Below are 20,723 nucleotides of genomic sequence, written 5' to 3' on the forward strand. Positions count from 1 at the left end.
ATCTGCAGTGAAAGTAGGGAGCAGGTGGACGCAGAATTAGAAAGATGGAGTCATGCACTGGAAAGGAGAGGAATGAAGATTAGCCGAACTAAAACAGAAGATATGTGCATGAATGAGAGATGTGGCGGGGTAAGAGTTATTCTACGGGGAGAAGAGATAGCAAGGGTGGAAGACTCGAAATACTTGGGGTCAATAGTCCAGAGGAATGGTGAGTGTGGTAAGGAAGTAAAGAAATGGGTCCAAGTAAGTTGGAATGGGTAGAGGAAGGTCTCAGGGGTCTTATGTGACAAAAGAGTTTCTGCTAGGATGAAGGGTAAAGTTTATCAGACAGTGGTGATGTACAGCCAACCATGATGTACAGAGACAACAGAAAGCAGAGTTGGTGCAAATGAAGATGTTGGCGTTCTCTCTAGTAGAGACCTGATATGACAATGTTGGAAATGAGCTCATCAGTGGGATGGGCAAGGTTATATGTTTTGGAGACAAAGTTAGAGAGACCAGACTTCGATGGTTTGGACACATCCAGAGGAGAGATAGTTCATATACTGGTAGAAGAAAGATGGGAATGGAGCTGCCAGGCAAGAGAGCTCGAGGAAGACCAAAGAGAAGGTTGATGGGTGTAGTGAGGGTTTACATAATGGCATTTTGTGTCACAGAGGAGGATGCGGGAAATGTATAACACGCTGTAGTGACCTGAAATGGGACAAGCCTAAAGGAAAAGCAGAAAGAAGATTTTCTTTGTTTTTAATGTCTATAAATCGGGGTTGCAACTTGGGAACAATAGAAATCACAAGTCCCAGGGTGACAACACTTGAAAGCTGCTGCTCCAGAGCATGAATTTTATCTGCTTTAGAGGAGATTGAAGGGAGTGACATGTGAAAACAAACCACAACAGAAAGAGATGGTAGATATAGCCTGGAAAAGCAACACAAAATAAGAATTTAGTCTTAGTTTTAAACCCACCCATCCATTTTCGACACTGCTTGTCCATATTGGCGTCAAGTATGAGCTAGAGTCTAGCTCAGCTAACTTTGAGGTAAGACAATTCACTTTGGTCTATTTTAAATATAGTAGTATAGTTCTGCTCATCTACAAATGGTTTTTCCTTACAAATAATGCTTTGCGTATCCGATCCAGATGTACTTTATATACCTGTTATATCATAAGCATGTTTTAATGTCAAACCAAAAGCTTTTAGTGTAAAAATAAAGAATTGGCTTTGCTATCCCAAGACTTTTGGAAGCGGGGGTGTATGTCATGATCAGATATGCACCCTGGCTGACTGGCTGCATGTCTGTGCTCCAGATTCATCTGGCTGCTTGCCTACCTTGTACACACACAGTTACATGACAGCTGTCACTTTTAGTAGCCATAATGCCGTCACTATCTGCTCTTTCCCCCAGGCCCCGACTGGTACCTGAACAAGCTGAAGCTGAAGATCACTGATGTCAACGACAACGTCCCTGAGTGGAAAATGAAGCCTTACCCATACCAGGCCGGAGTGTCCCCCGATGCTACTGCAGGGACCTTTGTTTATCAGCTCCAGGCCCTTGATGGGGATGAGGGCAGAAGCGGGGAGGTGGAATATTTTTTGGCTGATGGTAAGATTTTGGCTGCTTACACTCACACATTTAAATTAATATGTGCCAAAAAGTAGGCTGAGTTGTGTGCATGATGCACAATGGAACCATGGGAATAAATCCATGTAGTCAGGCTGTGGCACAGTCACTCAGACAGCCAGCCACAGGCGTTCACACATTCATTCATGCATCTATGTGCTGCAAAAGCATCTTTTTTTTTTTTTGCCTCCATCACTATCTTGCTCTCTGTATCGCTTTCCCCGGCACGCATAGTGACAGCCAAAGGGCATCACACTTTTGTTCATTCACTTATCGTACATCCCTGGGTATCAGCCTACTTCTCTCTATTCTTATAAAGAGACAATCATGAAAACACACACAAATGTGGATGGGGAGGAGAAATTTGCCAAAATGGTAGATCGCCTGGTGGTTGAGGGCATAGAGATTTTTTTTGTCAAATCTTCCCTATGGAATTTTGCAAAACACTCCTGACTTCCCTGTGACTCACATTCATCCATTGCTTTATTCCCTCTTGCAAGATAAAGTAGAATTGAGAGACAGCCATGATCAATGCTTGCTCAAAACTACGGCACCAGAAAATGCTGGCTTCGAACAATCATGGCATTATTTTTCCCTTCAAGTTAATGTAAACCTGATCATTTTTTAAATGCTTTTATTCTGTGGTTTGGAGTATGGAGTACGAGCCCCACTATAATGGATAGTTTTGTCCCTGTACGACTGGTGTCAGAGCTGCACGGTGTCAGCAGGCTGCAATATTAAATTCTCATTAAATCTTTCACAACAGAGCGTAAAGTGTAAAGAATGAGAATCAGCACCTCCAAATCTGATAGAATTGTCTTTAGGGTCAGAAATCAGGTGCTTCCCAAAGTTGAGGAGTACAAATATCTTGGGGTCATGTTCACAAGTAAGGGAAGAATGGACCAGGTGATCGACAGGCAGATTGGTGCAGCTTCTGATTTGATGTTGACTCTGTACTGGTCTGTAGTGGTAAACAAGGATCTGAGGAGAAAGGTGAGACTTTCAAATTATCCTGATCTATGCCCATGGGCTGTGGGTCATGACCAAAAGAACAAGATCAGAGATGCAGCCGCAGTGTGTCGAAGCTCTTCCTTAAAGATAGGGTGAGAAGCTCAGTCATTTTGGAGGGCTCACAGGACCATCGAACAAAGCCAGCCTCGGGCATTTGGTTAGAGTGCCTTCTGGACACCTTCCCATTGATGTGTTCTGTGGGAGCATGATCACGAAGAGAGAAGTTTGGGTTTTCCTTCTTAAGATGCCGTCCCTGTGACATGACCCCAGATAAATGGAAGAAAGATGGATTCTAAAGTTCACTGTAAAACCCTCAAATAATGACAGTAGGCAAAGCAAGTCTTTCTTTTTAAGTTTTATCAGTGGCATAAAAATAGAATAGTTTTACTAAAATTAGCTGGGGAAATATTCACATTTTGTGATTAACACCTCCAAAAGAAACACTTAATGGATACATTGTTTAATCAGCCCTTCAATTGCCTGCCGATCAATCCCGGGTGTAGCCCATCTCTTCCCCGAGCATAATCAGGATAGGGACCTGCACTCTTGCGACTCTTGTGAGGATAAGTGGCTCAGAAAATGGATGGATGTTTAATCAGCCAGGAGTTGTGCAAGACCCCTTAGTTTTCCCAGAATCAGAATAATTCATCTTGGACAATTATTTGCATTCTGTATAATAATAGAAACAATTTAACAATTTGCAATGATTTATTTCCACCTATGTTACAGTTTGGATAATTGTTAGTGACACACGAAATTGTAGTCAATTGTTTTTCTCAAATATAGAAGGGTGATTGCAACCGATTTTCATTGTCAAGCTTTCACACCATAAAGTTTATTGCTATCTTTCTAACTGGGCTTTGGTTACCACAACTTGGTTTGTTTTAGCTTGCGTTGTGGATTAATTATCCTAGCTTTTGTTTTTTTGGGCTTCCAACAACCCTCCTGATTTGTGCTGTGAATTTGGCCAACTCCACAAAGACTAAGAAAACAACACTGATGATGATCATAAGACAAATGCAGTACAATACCAATGAATCCATCAGTAAATGAAGTCCTGGATTCACTGACCTCCAAGTACGCGTACACATACACACACATGCGTGCATGCACAGACTCATCCTCATACACATATACACATGCACACTCACACATACAAACACTTAAAAAAATAGCAATGACTGAAATAAATTAAAATCACGTCTTTTCTGGATTGTTTGTGAATTATTTAGTCGTCAGGTTCCACGGAAAGGATTAGATTTTTCAAGCAATAAAGCACGTCTCGATACTATATATGGAATTGTCACCATGAGAAGCAAAAGACTTGGCTGAAACTATTATGATTTTATATATATCTACATGGCACAATTCTATACTACAATATATGGGGAGAATGTACTGAGTTAGGGTTAAAGATACTTTTGAAACCTTTCGTTTTGTCAGACTTTTTATCAAAGGTAGGCAAATCAATATTACAGCACACATACAATGAGTCTTCAACCTGTATTTTACTGAATACGCTTTGTGGAGTTAATAGAAAATATCAGAGCACATTCATTCCTTGTTAATTGAATTTGTAGCTATTTAAAAAAAATCTGATGCTTGTCTCTCCTTTATGAACAATATATAATAAAATCAAGTTTTATTGGCTTCAATTTGAAATGTTGTATTTAATAAATATATGTGCTCTGATATTTAGATGTACTATGTTTGAGGATAGAAAGAAGAGAGCAATAAAATAGATTCCCAATTGAAATTATAGTTATCTGCAGTCCTAATTACTGTTGGTATCATATGTTAACTTAAATTGTGTAATATTGCCCACACAAACCCACAAACACACACACGCACACACACACACACACACACACACACACACACACACACACACACACAGTACTATGTAGTAATATAGTATACCTTTGGAAAGCAGAATTATTTTCATAAATGGAGCAGGGCATATTGTGCAGCTGTTATGTTTTATCTATTTCTTTATAGGTGGTGATGGCTGCTTTGTTGTGGACAAGAAAACAGGCCAGGTGGCAACCACAAACCAAAAGCTTCAGAAGGACAGAGAGTACTTGTTAGGTGTGGTGGCCATCGATGGCTTTGGTGGACGCAGTGCGCCCGCAATGCTCTCTGTGGTAGCGGGAGCCCGAGCGCCGCAGTTTACCAATGCGAGCTACTCCATCTCCATACCAGAGAACACGCCTGAAGGACAGCCGTGAGTAACGCATGTGTAAACAGGAATGAATTATGGCGGATGCACGCAAGCAACATCATTATCTTTCCAGCGCAACTCTCTGAAGTGCATTACTCCATCATACTTGTAGTTCTCTGCCAAATGTTGCTGAGAAAGCGGAAAAACACCACTGTGCCCATTTTTAATAAAATATCGTCAACCATTTCCATTATATATATATATATATATATATATATATATATATATATATTCTGTCATACATTATAAATCTTCAATCAGCTTTTGTTAAATCTATCACATCTCGCAGATCTGACTCTGAAAGTTCTTCTTGGGGTTAGGGTTAGGGTTAGAGTTTACTCTTGAAATATTCCATTTCATCCAATATGATGTAAAAGGAAAAAAAAAAAGCATAATAGTCACTGATGGTGTAATTGCAGGCTACACTCGCCCGACTTTGGTGCTGACAACTTTGGGTTGAGTTATTTGTCTGTGATGGTGGGAATGTGAGTCTGGATGTTTCTCCTGCTTTATCTCCAACAGACTGGCGACCAGTTCAAGGTGTAGTCTACCTTTCATCTAAAACCAGCTGGTGTTGTGATGTCGTCAGAGCTACCTGATAATTCTCCCTGTCTATCAAAGTGATTTTAATGAAATGCTAAGTGTCTTAAGAGACTCAGAAAGGTCGACAATTGAGAATGTTAAACAAGATCAATATTAATATATGGTATAAAACAAAACAATTGACCCCCCCGTGACGTTAATCAACTTTGAATTTTGAAGACGGTCACCATATTAATTGGGTGAATGCAAGTAAATAACACGAAGGCCTGACTAGAATGAAATGTCCTGCAGCGTTTGGCAACTATATGAAATATAGTTATATATAATATAGTTAAATATATGCCTATTTTGGTGCAGTACCAAAATACAAAGTACAAAATACGGATGGATGCCTGTATATTGTAGGTGTTTGATGCTCTTTATACAGTATGATGTACTTGACCACATTTTTTTTTAAACCATAAAATGACAGATTAATACTTAAGGAAGACACAAGCAAGTCCCTAAAGAAGGAGGACACAATCAAGAATAAGAACAAGAGTGTGGTTATTTTGAAAGAGACTCACTGACATTCCCATTACAGTATGCAGTAGCATACATTTTGGTCACAAGCTTCAGTTTTGCATCCACAGGCACATTATACATTATAAGTAAAGTTAAACATTGATGTAAAACAATATTTGATTCTTTATATACAATTTATGTGACTTTAGGTGGCACAGGAGTAAGGTGAAAGCTTCTCTGCATTTTGATTGGCTGTAAACTGTGACATTGCGCGTCCACTCATGGAAAAAGATCCCGATCTCAGTTCAATCAGAATCCATCGCTCATTCTGCGGCGCTGCTTCGGAAGCTCTTATTTTCATGCAATGATCTAGTCCAATTGGGTTGAATTGTATTTGATCAAGAAGCGTGCGGCAGGGTTATCGTAAAATTAAGTTCAGAACAGCTGGTGAATGAGAGTTCAATGCTATGCTATTGATTGCTCCAAGGAAAGTTGGAGGTGTATGGCATCGTTCTTTCGATTTCCAGCTGTCATGCAGAATCAGTGAGAGAATACAGAGCAATTATCAACTTACAATTCTTAGCTGACAAGAAACGTACAAGATATTTTCTGTTGTTGATGCTGCTGCTGTGTTTTGTCAGCTTAGAAAGTCCAGCAAAAATTGGGCATGTTTTATTGTAGTTATGTCGATAGTGGATATTTTTGGGTGACAGTATTTCTTAGGTTCTTAGGTCTGGATGCACTGTGGGGCATAGTGTCTCTCTTAGGTCAGTTGTGGAAGCGCAACTGACATCAGCTTTATGAGAAGAGACTTATTGAATGGGGATGTCATTATGAACAGTATGTGGTGTCCCATGTTTGTCTCCTCAAGTACTCCACACACAAAAAGAGAAGTCACCACACATATTTTTCTACTTTTACATCATTTGTGGGGTCACCCCCATTTTAAAAATCAGTAAAGATGTTAAAATCAGCATTCGTGTACCCTGCTTGGTGAGCCAATGCCATTACATCACTGCCACACCTTTCTGCCCCGAGTCATTCGTCGTGGATTTGTCCAAAAATGTCTCCATGCAGGAAATGATTCTGACAGCAGCAATTCGTTTTGTCTTTCATTTTTAACACTCAAAATACTAACGGACTGTAGCCTAGAAATGTACGTACATACTGATGTGGATGAACAATTTAAACAATACCATGATACTGGGTTTTGGTGATGAGTCATTGTCTCAGCAGCACACTCACAATTGAAGTGATTTATCAATATGTGCCCTTTGGGGACCACAAATCTGATCACCCATTCTGAACACTGATATTTGCAAAACCGAGTTAAATGATTGCAAGTATTAACAGGTACTGACTGATGGAATTATTTTACTCGGTCAATTAGTTGTGATGGATTCAATGCAGCAAACTGTCTGACATAAGAAAATATATGGAATTTAATGTGTAATTTCTCTTTTTTGCAAATATTAAGTACCCTTTTCCCGTTTGCTAATAACTTTTTATTTCTTTTACAGCTTCCTAGCTGTGCTTGCCATTTCCTTCCAAAAGCAGCCAATCAGCTACAGCCTGCTGATCAATCCTAGCAGCCTTTTCAACATTCAGCAGGAGTCGGGGGAAATCAGTTTGACCCGGACGTTGGACTACGAGAGTGACCAGCGACGGTACCTTCTGATGGTGCGAGCCAACGAAGAACTGGGAAGCCTGAGCACGGCCTCAGAGGTTAGTTTAATCAGAAAGTGATCCAGGCTGCTAAACATGTCACACAAAAAAATGCAGGCACTCTGGTAAAATCATTCTAAAGTAGAGCTACCCTGTAATATTATTTTATGTCACATAAAGGTTTTCTCTTCCTCAATGGAATTTCACTCAAATAAAATGCTGTTTTAATCCTTTGTCGCTGCAAACTGCTGCAAAGTCCAGCCACCTTTCAACTAAATGTTAGGTGGCTCAAATTGGCTGACAAGGCTGCTGTGCTTCAAACTCAGCATTAACCCACCAAGACTGCGTAGGGGAAGCTGCTCGCCCCCCATACATGGCTGAGTGACGTTGAAACACAAGCAAATGTTCTGGAGGCCCAAGTGATTTTTTTCCCCCTCATGCTTTGTTTCACTCCTTTGTTTGTGGGTGACAGTAAGTCTCTTATTGAAAGTATCAAATTAAGATGAGCTGCATGAAATATAGAACACACTTGCCACGAGAACCAGAATCTAAAAAGGCAATTCACAACCAGAACATTTCTAGATGAAGTATTCATGAATTCAGCATGATTTAAATTATTAATCCAAAGAGTTTGTTTCCCAATTATTATGCCAAGCAATTACACTACTCCACAGATTGAGGAGGAAAATCTTCATCTATTGAGCAGCATGTTGTGGAATAGAAGACACAGACTAGGAAAACCATTCCCAGCTATTTTAGGACTATTACTCAGCTGTCACTTCAGACTTTACACACTGCGGTGACATGGAGCTTGTAGCCTGGATGGCGGCTGTGGGCCTTTTGTCTAAAACATGCAGTAAAGCTCACACATGCTTGGAACATTTCTATTTTCGACTTTAGAGGAATCATGGGGTGCCAGATAAAGGACGTGTTGAACTAGCAACATGAGAAAAGAAAAAACGGAATTTAGATTTAATTTTGGAGTCAGTCACCTGTACAGAAAAAAAGCTTATGGTTGCCGCTGGGATTTGAGGAGTATTTAGGAGAAGCTAAGTTTGTGTTATTCTACCCAGTTTTGTTTCCTCTCTTCTTTCCTTTCTTTCATTTCGTTTCGTTTCATTTCCTTTCCTTTCCTTTCCTTTCCTTTCTTACCCTTCCTCTCCTCTCTTTTTCTGCAATGTTAATCAGGTTCAGGTGCTGATAACAGATGAGAACGACTGTGTCCCAGAGTTCCTCCAGTCCATCTACAGTGTGGATGGCATTCCAGAGACCGTAACCACAGCAACATCCCTGCTACAGGGTAAGATACCTGACCCAATGTTTTAACCTGTTCCTCTGTTATGGTTTGAAAAAAACAAAAAAAAAAAAAGAGCAAAACAAGTGATCAAAATCTGAATTGAGGGAAAACGATTAAATTTGACTCCATATTCTTCTGAGCAACACCGAAGCATTCTCAGAAATTGTCAAACCGAAAGGAAAAGAAGAAGAAGAAAGTATTTTTTAAAATTATTATCTTGGCCTTTTTAATTAACTAATTAAAAGAAAAAAGTTGTGCATTTATTTGGATTTATTAGGTGGTTATAAATGTAATGGCATGTCGCTTTATCTACATTGCACAAGGTTGCCCTGTAATTATCAAGTGGGAGGTGGAGGGTGTTTGTATTGCCATTGCTTTTGCTCTGGAAATGTCATAGATAAATAATGATTTGGGTAAATGAGGCTTAAGTCAAATTCATTGTTCGCTGTTTGAACAAAATTACACTTGTGATTACTCTCAGCATGTTGATCGTTTGTCAATTACATTTTGCAACAGCAGAAAAATCAGCATTCAGCAGTGTGTATATGTACTTGCAAATGCACAAGAAACATATTTAATGCAAGCAACTCTGCATTTTAGAAATAAATATTTTGGACAGTTAGTTATTTTGTATTTAGTCAACTCTTGCAGTGATGGCAGGCTGTCTGTCCCCTGTGGGCCATCAGAGGTGATTCCTAGCCTCTTAAATGTTGTGTGCTTTGGAACCCATTCTGTGTGGGCACATTTGAAGAAATGTATTCTGAAAAGAATGGGACCTACAGCCTGCAGTGGTGTACACTGTAAAGCTAGCAGTGAGAGACACGTGCAACAATTTCAAACAAATGCAAAAACACACAAATTCCATCTACAAGCAATACTGGAAAATGAACAAAAATAGACGTTTATCCCAAGGAGTGCTTGAAGGAATGATCAGAACGCTATGGAGTATCTTTCTCTTATAGCGTATACAGTGCAGTTGCACATTGAATTCTTTCCAAATAGATAGCTCAAAAAAGGCACATAATTTGCTCTACAGGAAAAGCATTACAATGCTTGAGGTTGTGGTGCATTTTGTAAGATGGCAGACTGCACAATTAATTATATGTCCAAGTTTGGACACACAGGAAAAACATTCCATCATCCTATATGTAAGGATGGAACATTGCCGCTTTCACTTGAACTTAATCCCCTGAGTGTGATGGTTTCGAGATATATATATATATATATATAAAAATTGGTGGTTCAAGCAATGGACACCAGAAGAAAGGGAAATTGAAAAACTCGCACTCTTGAATATTTAATGTCCTTGGCATATCATTCAAGTGAACATAACTGCCAATCTCAAGTGGAAGGTATTTGTAAGATTTTAAGTAGAGGGGAGGGTGAGCATACATATGCTGCTTGTCGCAGTGCTTATCTCTAAAAACAACACATTTAAATGGTGTGGAAAATGGAGCCAATCAACCAATCACCGATCCGATCACAAGATGGAGAAATATGTCTATTTACTTGTTCATTTACTGTATACTTGTATACTGTACTAACCCTATGCTAATTATCAGGCGATAATGATCGAGCCCATCAAATTGTCGTTAAGTCTAATTCTAAGGCAAGAGTCTGATGATCTCGTAGCTGTCAGTTGGATGACCTATTAGATGTTCCAAGAGCCTATAAAAGGATACTGACTGACACAAATGTCAATATCATGTCACGTCATCAGCTCCTGTACTTTCATTAGTATGTTTGGAAGACTTACAATTTTTTTTTTTTTTTTTTTTTTTTTTTTTTTTTTGCTGCCTCTACTACCAGTGATGGCCACTGACTGTGACTCTGGGTTGAATGCTGAGCTAACCTATTATACACTGAGCCCCGACTTCAGCATTTCACCACATGGTACCATCTTCCCCGCGGTTCGGCTGGACTATGAGAGGCCCAACCATATCTATGAATTTGTGGTAATGGCGGTGGATGGCGGTGATGGGCCTCACTCTGGCACTGCCACGGTTCGTGTGAGGATGGTTAATGTCAACGACGAAGCCCCGGAATTCTCCCAGCTTGTGTGAGTACTTTAATCATCAACTCTATGCCGTTTGTCAAAAACAGTCAGGAGAAATTTGGATTTGGTACAGCTGCCATTCGCCTTCCAAACCATCCATCCATCCATCAATCCACTTTTTGATACAGCTCATTATGGGTATGCTGGTAACCTATCTCAGATGACTTTGGTCCAGAGGCCAGGTCATCATTCAATTTCAGGGCAAATATTGATATACAACCATTTCCGCTTCCATTCATGATGGGCAATTTAGTCTTTAATGAACGTAACATGCATGTTTTCAGACTTTAGAAGGAAGCTGAAGTACATAGAGAAAATCCTCCCAATTAGTGGGAGAATGTGCAAATTTGAAACACAAAGCCAATTTTTGAAGCAGACACATCAGAACTATGGGGACATGCTGACCACGAGGTCACAAGATGCTATCTTCCCAAATTATCCATCCACTCATCCATCCATCCATCCATCCATCCATCCATCCATCCATCCATCCATCCATCCATCCATCCGTGTTCTATTCCGCTTCTCCTCATCAGACCCAGAGGGGAGTTTTAGCCAATTTCATCTGACTGACAAGATCCTGGATTGATTGCCAGACAATTGGAGTGCAAATATAGGGCAGTTCAGAGTATTAAATTAACCTGCCATGCATGTTGTTGGAATGTGGAGAAAAAAGCGAGAAATCCTACTCAAGAAACGGGAGAACATTAAAACTTCACACATGAAGGCTACAGCCAAGATTCAAACCCATAATTTCCGAACTGTGAGGCAGATAACCACTAGTTCCCTGAGCTGCTTCCTCCGAAAGTAATTTACCTTTTAACTTGAAAAAGGCAATTCCACCTCCACTAATGCAGAACTGATAGAAAAAAATGTGAAGAGCCTTATGTGTATTTGTCTTTAATTAATTGTCAGCCCAGGCCAACTAAGCAGTGCCTATTTAATTTTGTATCTGTATTATGGCTGTAGACGGCACGGGCCTGACTGGTTAGCACATCTGTTTCACAGTTGAAGACCCAGGTTCAAATTCGGCTTCGCCTGTGTGGAGTTTGCATGTTCTCTTTTTGCCTGTGTGGGTTTTCTCCGTGTACTGTACTCCGGTTTCCTCCCACATCGAGTGTGAACAGTTAATTGTTTCTACATGCCCCATGATTGGCATTGGGTGTACCCTGACTCCTGCTCGCAGTTACCATCTATAGGCTCCAGCATACCTGCAACCATTGTAAGCATAAGCAGTGTTGAAAATAGTTGGATCGTGCATACATTTTATTTATGTTTTACATAATGTTCCAACTTGGCGGCACAGTGGATCAGATGGTAAAGCATTGGCCTCACATTTCTGAGGTCCCCGGTTCAATCCCAGACCCGCCTATGTGGAGTTTGCATGTTCTCCCTGTGCCTGCGTGGGGTTCCTTGGGGCACTCCTGTTTCCTCCCACATTCCAAAAACATGTAACATTAATTGGACACTCTGAATTGCCCCTAGGTGTGATTGTGAGTGCGGCTGTTTGTCTCTATGTGCCCTGCGATTGTCTGGCAACCATTTCAGGGTGTACCCCGCTTCCTGCCCGTTGACAGCTAGGATAGGTTCCAGCATTCCCTGTGACCCTCGTGAGGATAAGTGGTGAAGAAAATGAATGAATGAATGGATGAATAATGTTCCAACTTATTTCACATTGTGATTTTATATGACTGAAATGTAACTCAATCTCTTTTCAAGTTCAGTGTGTCGATGTAGACTATATTGAAAAAGTATTCAGTCACCTGCCTTGACTCATTCTAAATTCATGTAGTTCAATTTAATGTTGGTCTACCCTTTGCAGCTTCAACTGTTTTGGGAAGGCTTTCATCAAGGTTTAAAAGGAATAAGGTTGTGGGAATTTTTGTACATTCTTCTAGGAGCATAATTGAGAGGTCACACAGTGATGTTGGCCAAGAAGGCTTTGCTCACTGTCCACTCAAAATCACTAAATCAATCAGTAGACTTAGAATGGGAACTCAATTTCATTTATAACCGAGTCAAAGCAGGTGAGCAAATACTTTTGCTAGTGTAGTGTATATGCAAGTATCTGAGCATTGCTTTTAAAACGGATAATTAAAGTTCTTTGTTGAACCATTTGAATATTAAGTAGAACATGCTGTCCAACCAAAGTGATGTTCAAATACCTTCGTCTGGTGCAGTGGCGTCATCTTGCATTACCCGGTAGTTAAACATTGGTCTCGAATAGAAAGGTAGTTCTGTCAGAGATACAGGTTGTTTTACAACACAACAGATTTGCCTGCCTGCCGGCCTACGTGTCTTCGTTAACAAATATACTTGTTTGAAGTTGCAAGAACTGCCAGATGTAGGTGAGTTATAATAGTCTATACTTGTCAACTTGAATCCAATAAGCAATCCACCAAAGAAATTTCTACAATATGAATCGCATGTTCATGTGTGTGTAGACAGACAAAGAAGCAGCATTTTCTTTTCTTTTTTGTTTTGTTTTGTTTTTTAATACAGGGGTCCTCAGTTTACACCACTCCCAACAAACTGTTTTGTGGGTGTGAAACACGCCATTGCTGAGCTTGACATGTGTGGCACAAAAAGATCTGCTCAGTGAACGCTGTAATGTTTTATTCCATACAGTTTTTTTTATACAAATATTTACTATAATTGCGCCTTCATCACCACATTTCAGTTGATTATTTATGGTAGTGATTACAGCGCTTTCCAACTTACATATATTATACAGGTAAATTTGTGCTTTCGTACCTTGCCATGTAAACTTAAGGTCTCCCTCTATGTCTAGTCAAGGTCACGCAAGCTGGACACTTCCTACACTACAGAGTTCAAGTCACCACCCTCGGATCTGTTTCCCTCTCATGTGGTCCATATAAGTCTGAGCAGTGAAAGCAGAAAAAACCCGTGGCAGTGTACATCCTTAGACACATATCACAAATCCAACATACATGAATGAAATCACTAATTTATTACCTGCAATGTGACTGGATTGTGAGATGACTGAATTGGATACACTCTGTTGCTGCGAGCCAGATGTCATTGAAATGTGATGATTGATGAGATGCACACACGTCTGCCCAAACAACACACCAAAATAGGTAGAAATGGTTAAAAAAAAGCAAAAAAAGATACAGGTGTCAAAATTTGACATATACAAAATACTGTAAGTAAGCAAGCTCGTAAGCAACTATGCAAATAGTTACAAATCATTTTTCTTGCCGCTTATCCTAACTTATCCAGTCTGAATGAAGTTCATTACTATTGTGAGAGGAAGCAGATAGGAAATCCTAATAAATAAATTAATAATTAAACATGCATACAAGACAAGAGACTGACTTTCCAGATAGGCATATTAACTGTGGAGGATGTCGCCAATCACAAAATAAATCTTTGTTAGACTTGTCAAGAGTTACAAATGGAGGCATTTGCCATCCGAATTTGATGAGGTGTCAATGAACAGCAAGAGAAGAATGGCCATAATAATCGGAAAGACAGACATGTTCTGACAGTTAATGGCCTGCTCTCTTTATGAAAATAAATCAAATCACACTTAAAAATAATCGGTCACTCCGTGGAGTGGTCTTCTCAGTTTACATTTAAATGAGTTGCAAGTAAGGGGCAGACAGGCAAGAGGTGCGCCCGTGTCAAATTCTGGCTTCTTAATGTAGGACACCACTCTCTCTCTGTTGCTTGGAGGCTGGCAGTTTGGTGAGCTTGTGGGAGGCTGCAGGAAGGCAAACCAAGTGAGAGTTTATGTTGCCTTTGAGCTGAGTGACAGATTACAGGTCAGCCATGATGCCACAGACCCCGTTGCGACTTGGCGGAGATGAATCACCCATCAGTGTTCTTCTGTAAACCATCAATCACCTCTGACTTGTCACCGCCGACACCGACACCCCAATGCCATTATCCCACAGACACACATAGTTCCACAAGAAACAACACAAAATCTCACAAAAGAGGATTTCTGATGACAAATCAACTTAAATTCAGCGAGGAAAAAAAACGCCCCCTCTTACTTTGCTCTGTTTATTCTCTTGCTTTGCTCTCTCCTCGTGAACCTCTCACGCCTTGCATATTACTTTGCTTGTCACATGAGTGCCAAGTTTCTTTTTGTCCTTTGCGCCATCTCAGTTCTTCGTGTTCCATTTCTCTACCCAGCTGTGTCCTGTAAAAAGCACACTTCGTCGCCACCTCACAGTGCTGTGTTCCACAGAGCTATATCACTCTCCCGTGTCTTGCTGGGCATCGCACTGCCCGGCACTTTAGAGCGAGCAAATCACTGCTGACATTTTTAAAGGTACTGGATTGAATAGCCCACGGTAGGCTTTGTATGCGAAAGCACCGTTTGTGCAATAACTCCAGCACGCCACCAGACGCTATCATTTGTTCCCGGTCTGGCCAGTTAAGAAGACATGTTAAATCATAGTGACACAAAAAACCCGCATCTATAAGTCACATTGGCTTGCTCATCTGTTGCCCTTGCTAACCTTCTTCCTCGTAGATATCGGACATTTGTTTCGGAGGATGCAGGCCCCAACACCCTCGTCGCCACAGTCCTGGCCAAAGATCCAGACGGTGATGGGATCATCTACTCCATAACTGCTGGAAATGAGGAGGGGAACTTTGTCATTGACAGCCAGAAAGGTGATCCGTCCTTTTTTCTAGAGACATTCTTCACAATTCCTCTTACTCTAATTGACAGTGAAATCCATCAAATCAAACGTTGAAATTTCCATAATAAATTCCTGCGATATGGGTGTCCTTTATTTTCAATGTCACCACGGGAAGATGTTATATGATGACACTAAAAAAAAGGTCATTTTGATTCAAGTGTCATAATTCTCATAAATATTAAATGTGGCAATTTGTAGGAAAATCTCTCAGCGATGCTGCAAGGAATGCTCTGCAGCAATTCCAAGGTTTCCAACATAGATGCGAGAACAATATTTTTCTTTTTTTTTATTTTCTAATTTACCTTTTGAACCGAATCCAGTGGCAATCACCGTGACATTTGTCACCCAGCCCTTTCAATTCTATTTCACAAGAACTGCGCAATCATAGTTTACAATCTCAAGGCTACGCTCTGCAAGCGCCTCTTCTCTCTGTGTCAACGTTTTATATTCCTTTCATTTACCCCTTGGTATCCACAAAGCAAAAAAATCAGTGAATCAGTTATTGTTTGTGTTGGGAAATTCCACTCAATGACCCTTTCCGGTACTGTGTATGCAAAGAGGGCTACCTCGTTAAATAACTTATGTATTTGGAAAACAAGTCTGACATTTATGTTGTGAGAATAAATATGTAAAATATGTACATCCCACAGCTCATTTATAATAATGTTGTGCTGCGATGCTAACAATGTCACATGTTGCCAGTAGGAGCGAAGCCTCTTAAGCAAATCGGGCAAGAGGAGAGTCGGCCTCACGTCTGTGTGCATCAGCACGGTGCGTCTTCAATCACGAGCATTGAAATAGATTAATAGAATCACAATACGAGAATAAAAAAAGCCCCCTCATTCTCTCACTTCAATGACTTTCCCGCACATCACAGGCTGCTTTCTCCTCCTACAACCTCTGATGATCATGTCTGTACGAATGTTAACTCGAAAGATGTTGACTCACAGACTACATCTTTTCATCCCAGCTTTTATCTTGACAGCTAAATGAAAGCAGACAAAGGGGTCCAAGAAGAAGAGCAAACGAGCCTTCTGCTGAGCTTGTTTAACCTGATTCACTCAGTATTTTTGTTTTTTTTTTTCAAGTGGATGAGCTGGCTGGAAATCTTGTCAGCTGATATATTAGAGATGGGTGAACTCACCAGTGTGAAATTGTTTTGGGGATTTCAGTGACATATCAGTTTTATTACATTTATGTACTGACTGCAGCGCCTGCTACCAGACCACAAAGAAGTCTGCATATCCTATATTATCATGTATAGATGAATGGTTCTGTGGGCTCTGCAGGGTTAATTCGACTCCGCTCCACCCCCTTGCCCAAGCTTCAAGGCCTGGAGTACATCCTGAATGTAACAGCCACAGATGACAATGCATCAGGGGGGCTGCACCCACTCTCGTCCACTGCACGTGTTATTGTGGGAGTTGATGATGTCAACAACAACAAACCTATATTTGAAGAGGTGAGCCCCTGTTTTTCTTTGATTGTTTTGTCATTTCCATAGTGACGTGCCTATGAACACCACTCATGTACGTCTATTTGGTGACTGTGTTGAGAGTTTTGATTTGAAAGTAGATTTGTAGGAGGTACCGTATCCGGGAAATGTGTCACATTTCAGACTATGCTCGACTCGATTACATTTTCCTTCAATATGTTTGCCGTCGTTTCAAAATGTTGTTTTTGGTTGCTGTCAACGTGAATGAAGCCTACACAATCAAAGACTCAGCTTCAATTATTCAGTCTCCACATTCTCCTCATTGTGCTGATGTGCTCTCCTCAATCCTGCTCTCTCTTGTTGTTTTCCCTTATCCTTCTTCTCCATTTCCCTGGCCACCATCTCTCTCCCCTCTGTTCTCTCAAGAGTTCTGATTAGGCTGTGCAACAACTCTATCTCACGCTCCTCTATTGGGATTTCAATTAATTGCTGAAAAAAAAAATACATTATCACTACACAGTACAAAAGATGTTTAATTAACTTCCTAATGAAATGGAATTTACTGAAATGCCTCGTCAAAAGATCAACCTTTGCATACTGTTGCTCCTCAAGGTCTTTGGAATTGTGTGTGAGATGTGTTTAAAGTGGCAATAAAAAAAAAAGAGTTTTACGCCTCCAAATGATGTTAACCCATTATAGGGCCATTGTACTGCAATAATTGTTTATTCATAATGTATCAATATTTCTACAGTGCTTCCTTGATTTATGATTTAAATTACTCAAGTCATTCTTATCTCACATCAATTGAAAAAAATGAAAATGCCAATAATCCGTCTTCCCCGAAAACAACCACAGTTATTCAATATAAATTAGCACTGAATTTTAAAATATGTATTGAAATACATTGTAAAACAATATAAAGAAACAAACTTCTTGTTTGAATTTTAATGAAGCCAAATATTTGTGTTGTGCCTTTAGACGACATGACTGAGTGAATACTGTACTTCATAAGTCTGTAAGTCATTTTTTTTTAAATGACAATCACTGCAGTTATCAATTGGTTGGGAGTGATACTTTATGCTAATTTACAGTAAGCATTCTGAGCATGACGTGGATATCAGGAAACCATTTGTGATCCAAGCAAAAAAGAAAAACTAACAAACATTTATTAGGACTGGGATTCAAATCCTGGCCTCTCCTGTGTGGAGCTTGCATGCTCTCCTCGTGCCTGCGTGGATTTTCTCTGGGCATTCCGGTTTCCTCATACATCCCAAAAACATGCATTAATTGGAGACCAAATTGGCCCTAGGTGTGATTGGTGAGTGCGCGAATAGTTGTTTGTTTATATGCGCCCTACAATTGGCTGGCAACCAGTTCAGGGTGTATCCCGCCTCCTGCTCAAAGATAGGTAGGAAGCACACCTGTGACCCTTGTTAGGATAGGTCGCTCAGACAATGGATGAAATGGACACAACAAAGATACGATATTTAATGTTCAAACTGATCAACTTTATTGTTTTTAGCAAATAATCATTAACTGAGAATGTTATGGTTGCAACACGTGCCAATAAAGCTAGGACAGCGTCATGTTTACCACTGTGTTACGTCACCTTTTCTTTTAACAACATTTAATAAATGTTTGGCAACAGAGGACACAAATTGTAGAAGCTTTGTAGGTGGAATTCTTTCCCACTCTTGGTTGGTGTACATCTTCAAATGTTCAACAGTCCAGTATCTCAATTGTCTTAATTTTACGCTTCATAATGTGCCACCCATTTTCAATGAGGTCTCAGCAGTTCAATGGGCAACTGGCTCCTGGACTATCCTGGATGTCAGGCAGTATTGATTGGCAGCAACACATTCTGCTTATCTAAAGACCGGGGCCTCTCAAGGTTCTGTATTCAGCCCTCTCTTATTCACCCTTCTAACTTATGACTGCACACCAACATACAGCTCCAACCTCTTCATCAAGTTTGCAGACGACACAACTGGGGTGGGTTTTGTCAGCAACGGGGATGAGACAGAATACAAGAGTGAGGTGAGCCACCGCACCAAATGATACATGGACGATAATCTCTCCCTGAACATCGGAAAAAATTAAGGAGATTACTGTGGACTTGAAGAGCGTACACTCCGAGCATCTTCCCCTGTACATAAACAGTGCTGTGGTGGAGATAGTGCACAGTACCAAGTTCCTGGGAGTCCACATTACCGGGAACTCTCCTGGACCAGCAACCCCTCATTACTGGCCAAGAAAGGTAATAAGCATCTCTTCTTCATGCACAAATTGATAAGAGTCGGAGTGCCAATGTTCAACATAAGTTTCTTCTAAAGAGGGTCCAAAAAGAGTTTTCTGATCAACTGTGTGATATGGAGCCCCAGCCACATCCTGTGCGAGACCCTCCATCGTATATATATATGAGGGCACGTGAGAACATAATCGGAATCTCTATTCCTTCCCTTCAGGATATTTCCAGCACCCCCCTCAGTGGGGGATGCCATCCATCCGTCACACAGCCTCATCAGAGTCTGCGGGCCAGGACTACCCGACTCAAACAGTTTTATTCATCAGACTGTCAGGAATTCTCAGCCACCACCTCTTCTGTCCTGTGCCCACCTGAACTCTGAACACTCATGCCCCGCAAACATGTAGATGCAAACACACACACACACACACACACACACACACACACACACACGTGCACCCACGCACACGCACACACACAGACATAGTGACATATTTCCACAGGTGGGTAGTAACGTGTTACATTTACTCCATTACGTTTACTAAACTAACATTTTCCAGAAACTATACTTGTCAGGGTACTTTAACTGCACTTTGCGTTTTACTTTTACTTGAGTCTAGAAGGATCGATACTTTTACTCTGTTCCAATGATCAACATCGTTTGATACTTAATCCTTTCATTCTTGCGTGTGCCCATATAGTTTTAGACTCAGTCTTCGACTTCTGTATAATGTACCCGTTATGCCAATCCAACATGATTATTAATGTCATTTGACGACGGATGACCACACATGTAGCCTTCATGAGCATATCAAGATGAGTCCTTTTTCACTAATCAGACAACACAAGCCAGGCACAAAATCTCACACATAGCCTTCGTGATCTAATCAAAATGGTTCAATTTTTTGGGGAGGATGAAGCTGTACAACTTTTTATTTTTTATATCTTACTTGGAAATTTTCAGCCTGCTTCTAATCTGAGAAAACACCTTGCAGTAAATTGGACATGTTTCTTCTGTTGTTTTGGCAATGGAAATTGCAAAATTAGCTCCATATGTGTGGTGTCACACATGCACGCAAAATCACTAAATCTGGTCAGTAAAGATGAAGCGAATAAAGCAAATACATGTAATGTTTCTGTATGTCCCAGTGCATATCTTGTTAGTTTTTGGGCACCTAAACATTTGGAAATGGTGGCGGGTATGTGCTGATTTCCATATATTATCCATTTTCTTCGCTGCTTATCCTCACAAGGGTTGCAGGAGTGCTGGGGCCAATCCCAGCTGTCATTGGGCTGGAAGCAGTCTACACCCTGAAATGGTTGCCAGCCAATCACCAGGCACATGGAAACAGACACGAGTTGCTCTCAAGTCACACCGAGGGGGAATTTAGAGTGTCCAAATAATTATTATATTATATTATATTATATACATAATTTTATATTCATGC

At 40.5% G+C, this 20,723-nt stretch overlaps 1 protein-coding gene across 1 annotated transcript in view; it reads left to right on the plus strand.

Annotated features, from left to right (window-relative positions):
* Positions 1-20,723, plus strand: part of LOC133502037 (neural-cadherin-like) — a 147,171-nt gene that overhangs the window by 58,269 nt on the left and 68,179 nt on the right. The window contains exons 2-8 of the mRNA XM_061822361.1: positions 1,404-1,601; positions 4,629-4,854; positions 7,419-7,623; positions 8,752-8,863; positions 10,670-10,919; positions 15,424-15,566; positions 16,885-17,057. Of these exons, the coding sequence (XP_061678345.1) occupies positions 1,404-1,601; positions 4,629-4,854; positions 7,419-7,623; positions 8,752-8,863; positions 10,670-10,919; positions 15,424-15,566; positions 16,885-17,057 (1,307 nt within the window). The remainder of the gene's footprint in view (positions 1-1,403; positions 1,602-4,628; positions 4,855-7,418; positions 7,624-8,751; positions 8,864-10,669; positions 10,920-15,423; positions 15,567-16,884; positions 17,058-20,723) is intronic.

The sequence above is a fragment of the Syngnathoides biaculeatus genome, chromosome 6 (assembly GCF_019802595.1).
Source record: "Syngnathoides biaculeatus isolate LvHL_M chromosome 6, ASM1980259v1, whole genome shotgun sequence".
Classification (NCBI taxonomy): Eukaryota; Metazoa; Chordata; class Actinopteri; order Syngnathiformes; family Syngnathidae; genus Syngnathoides; species Syngnathoides biaculeatus.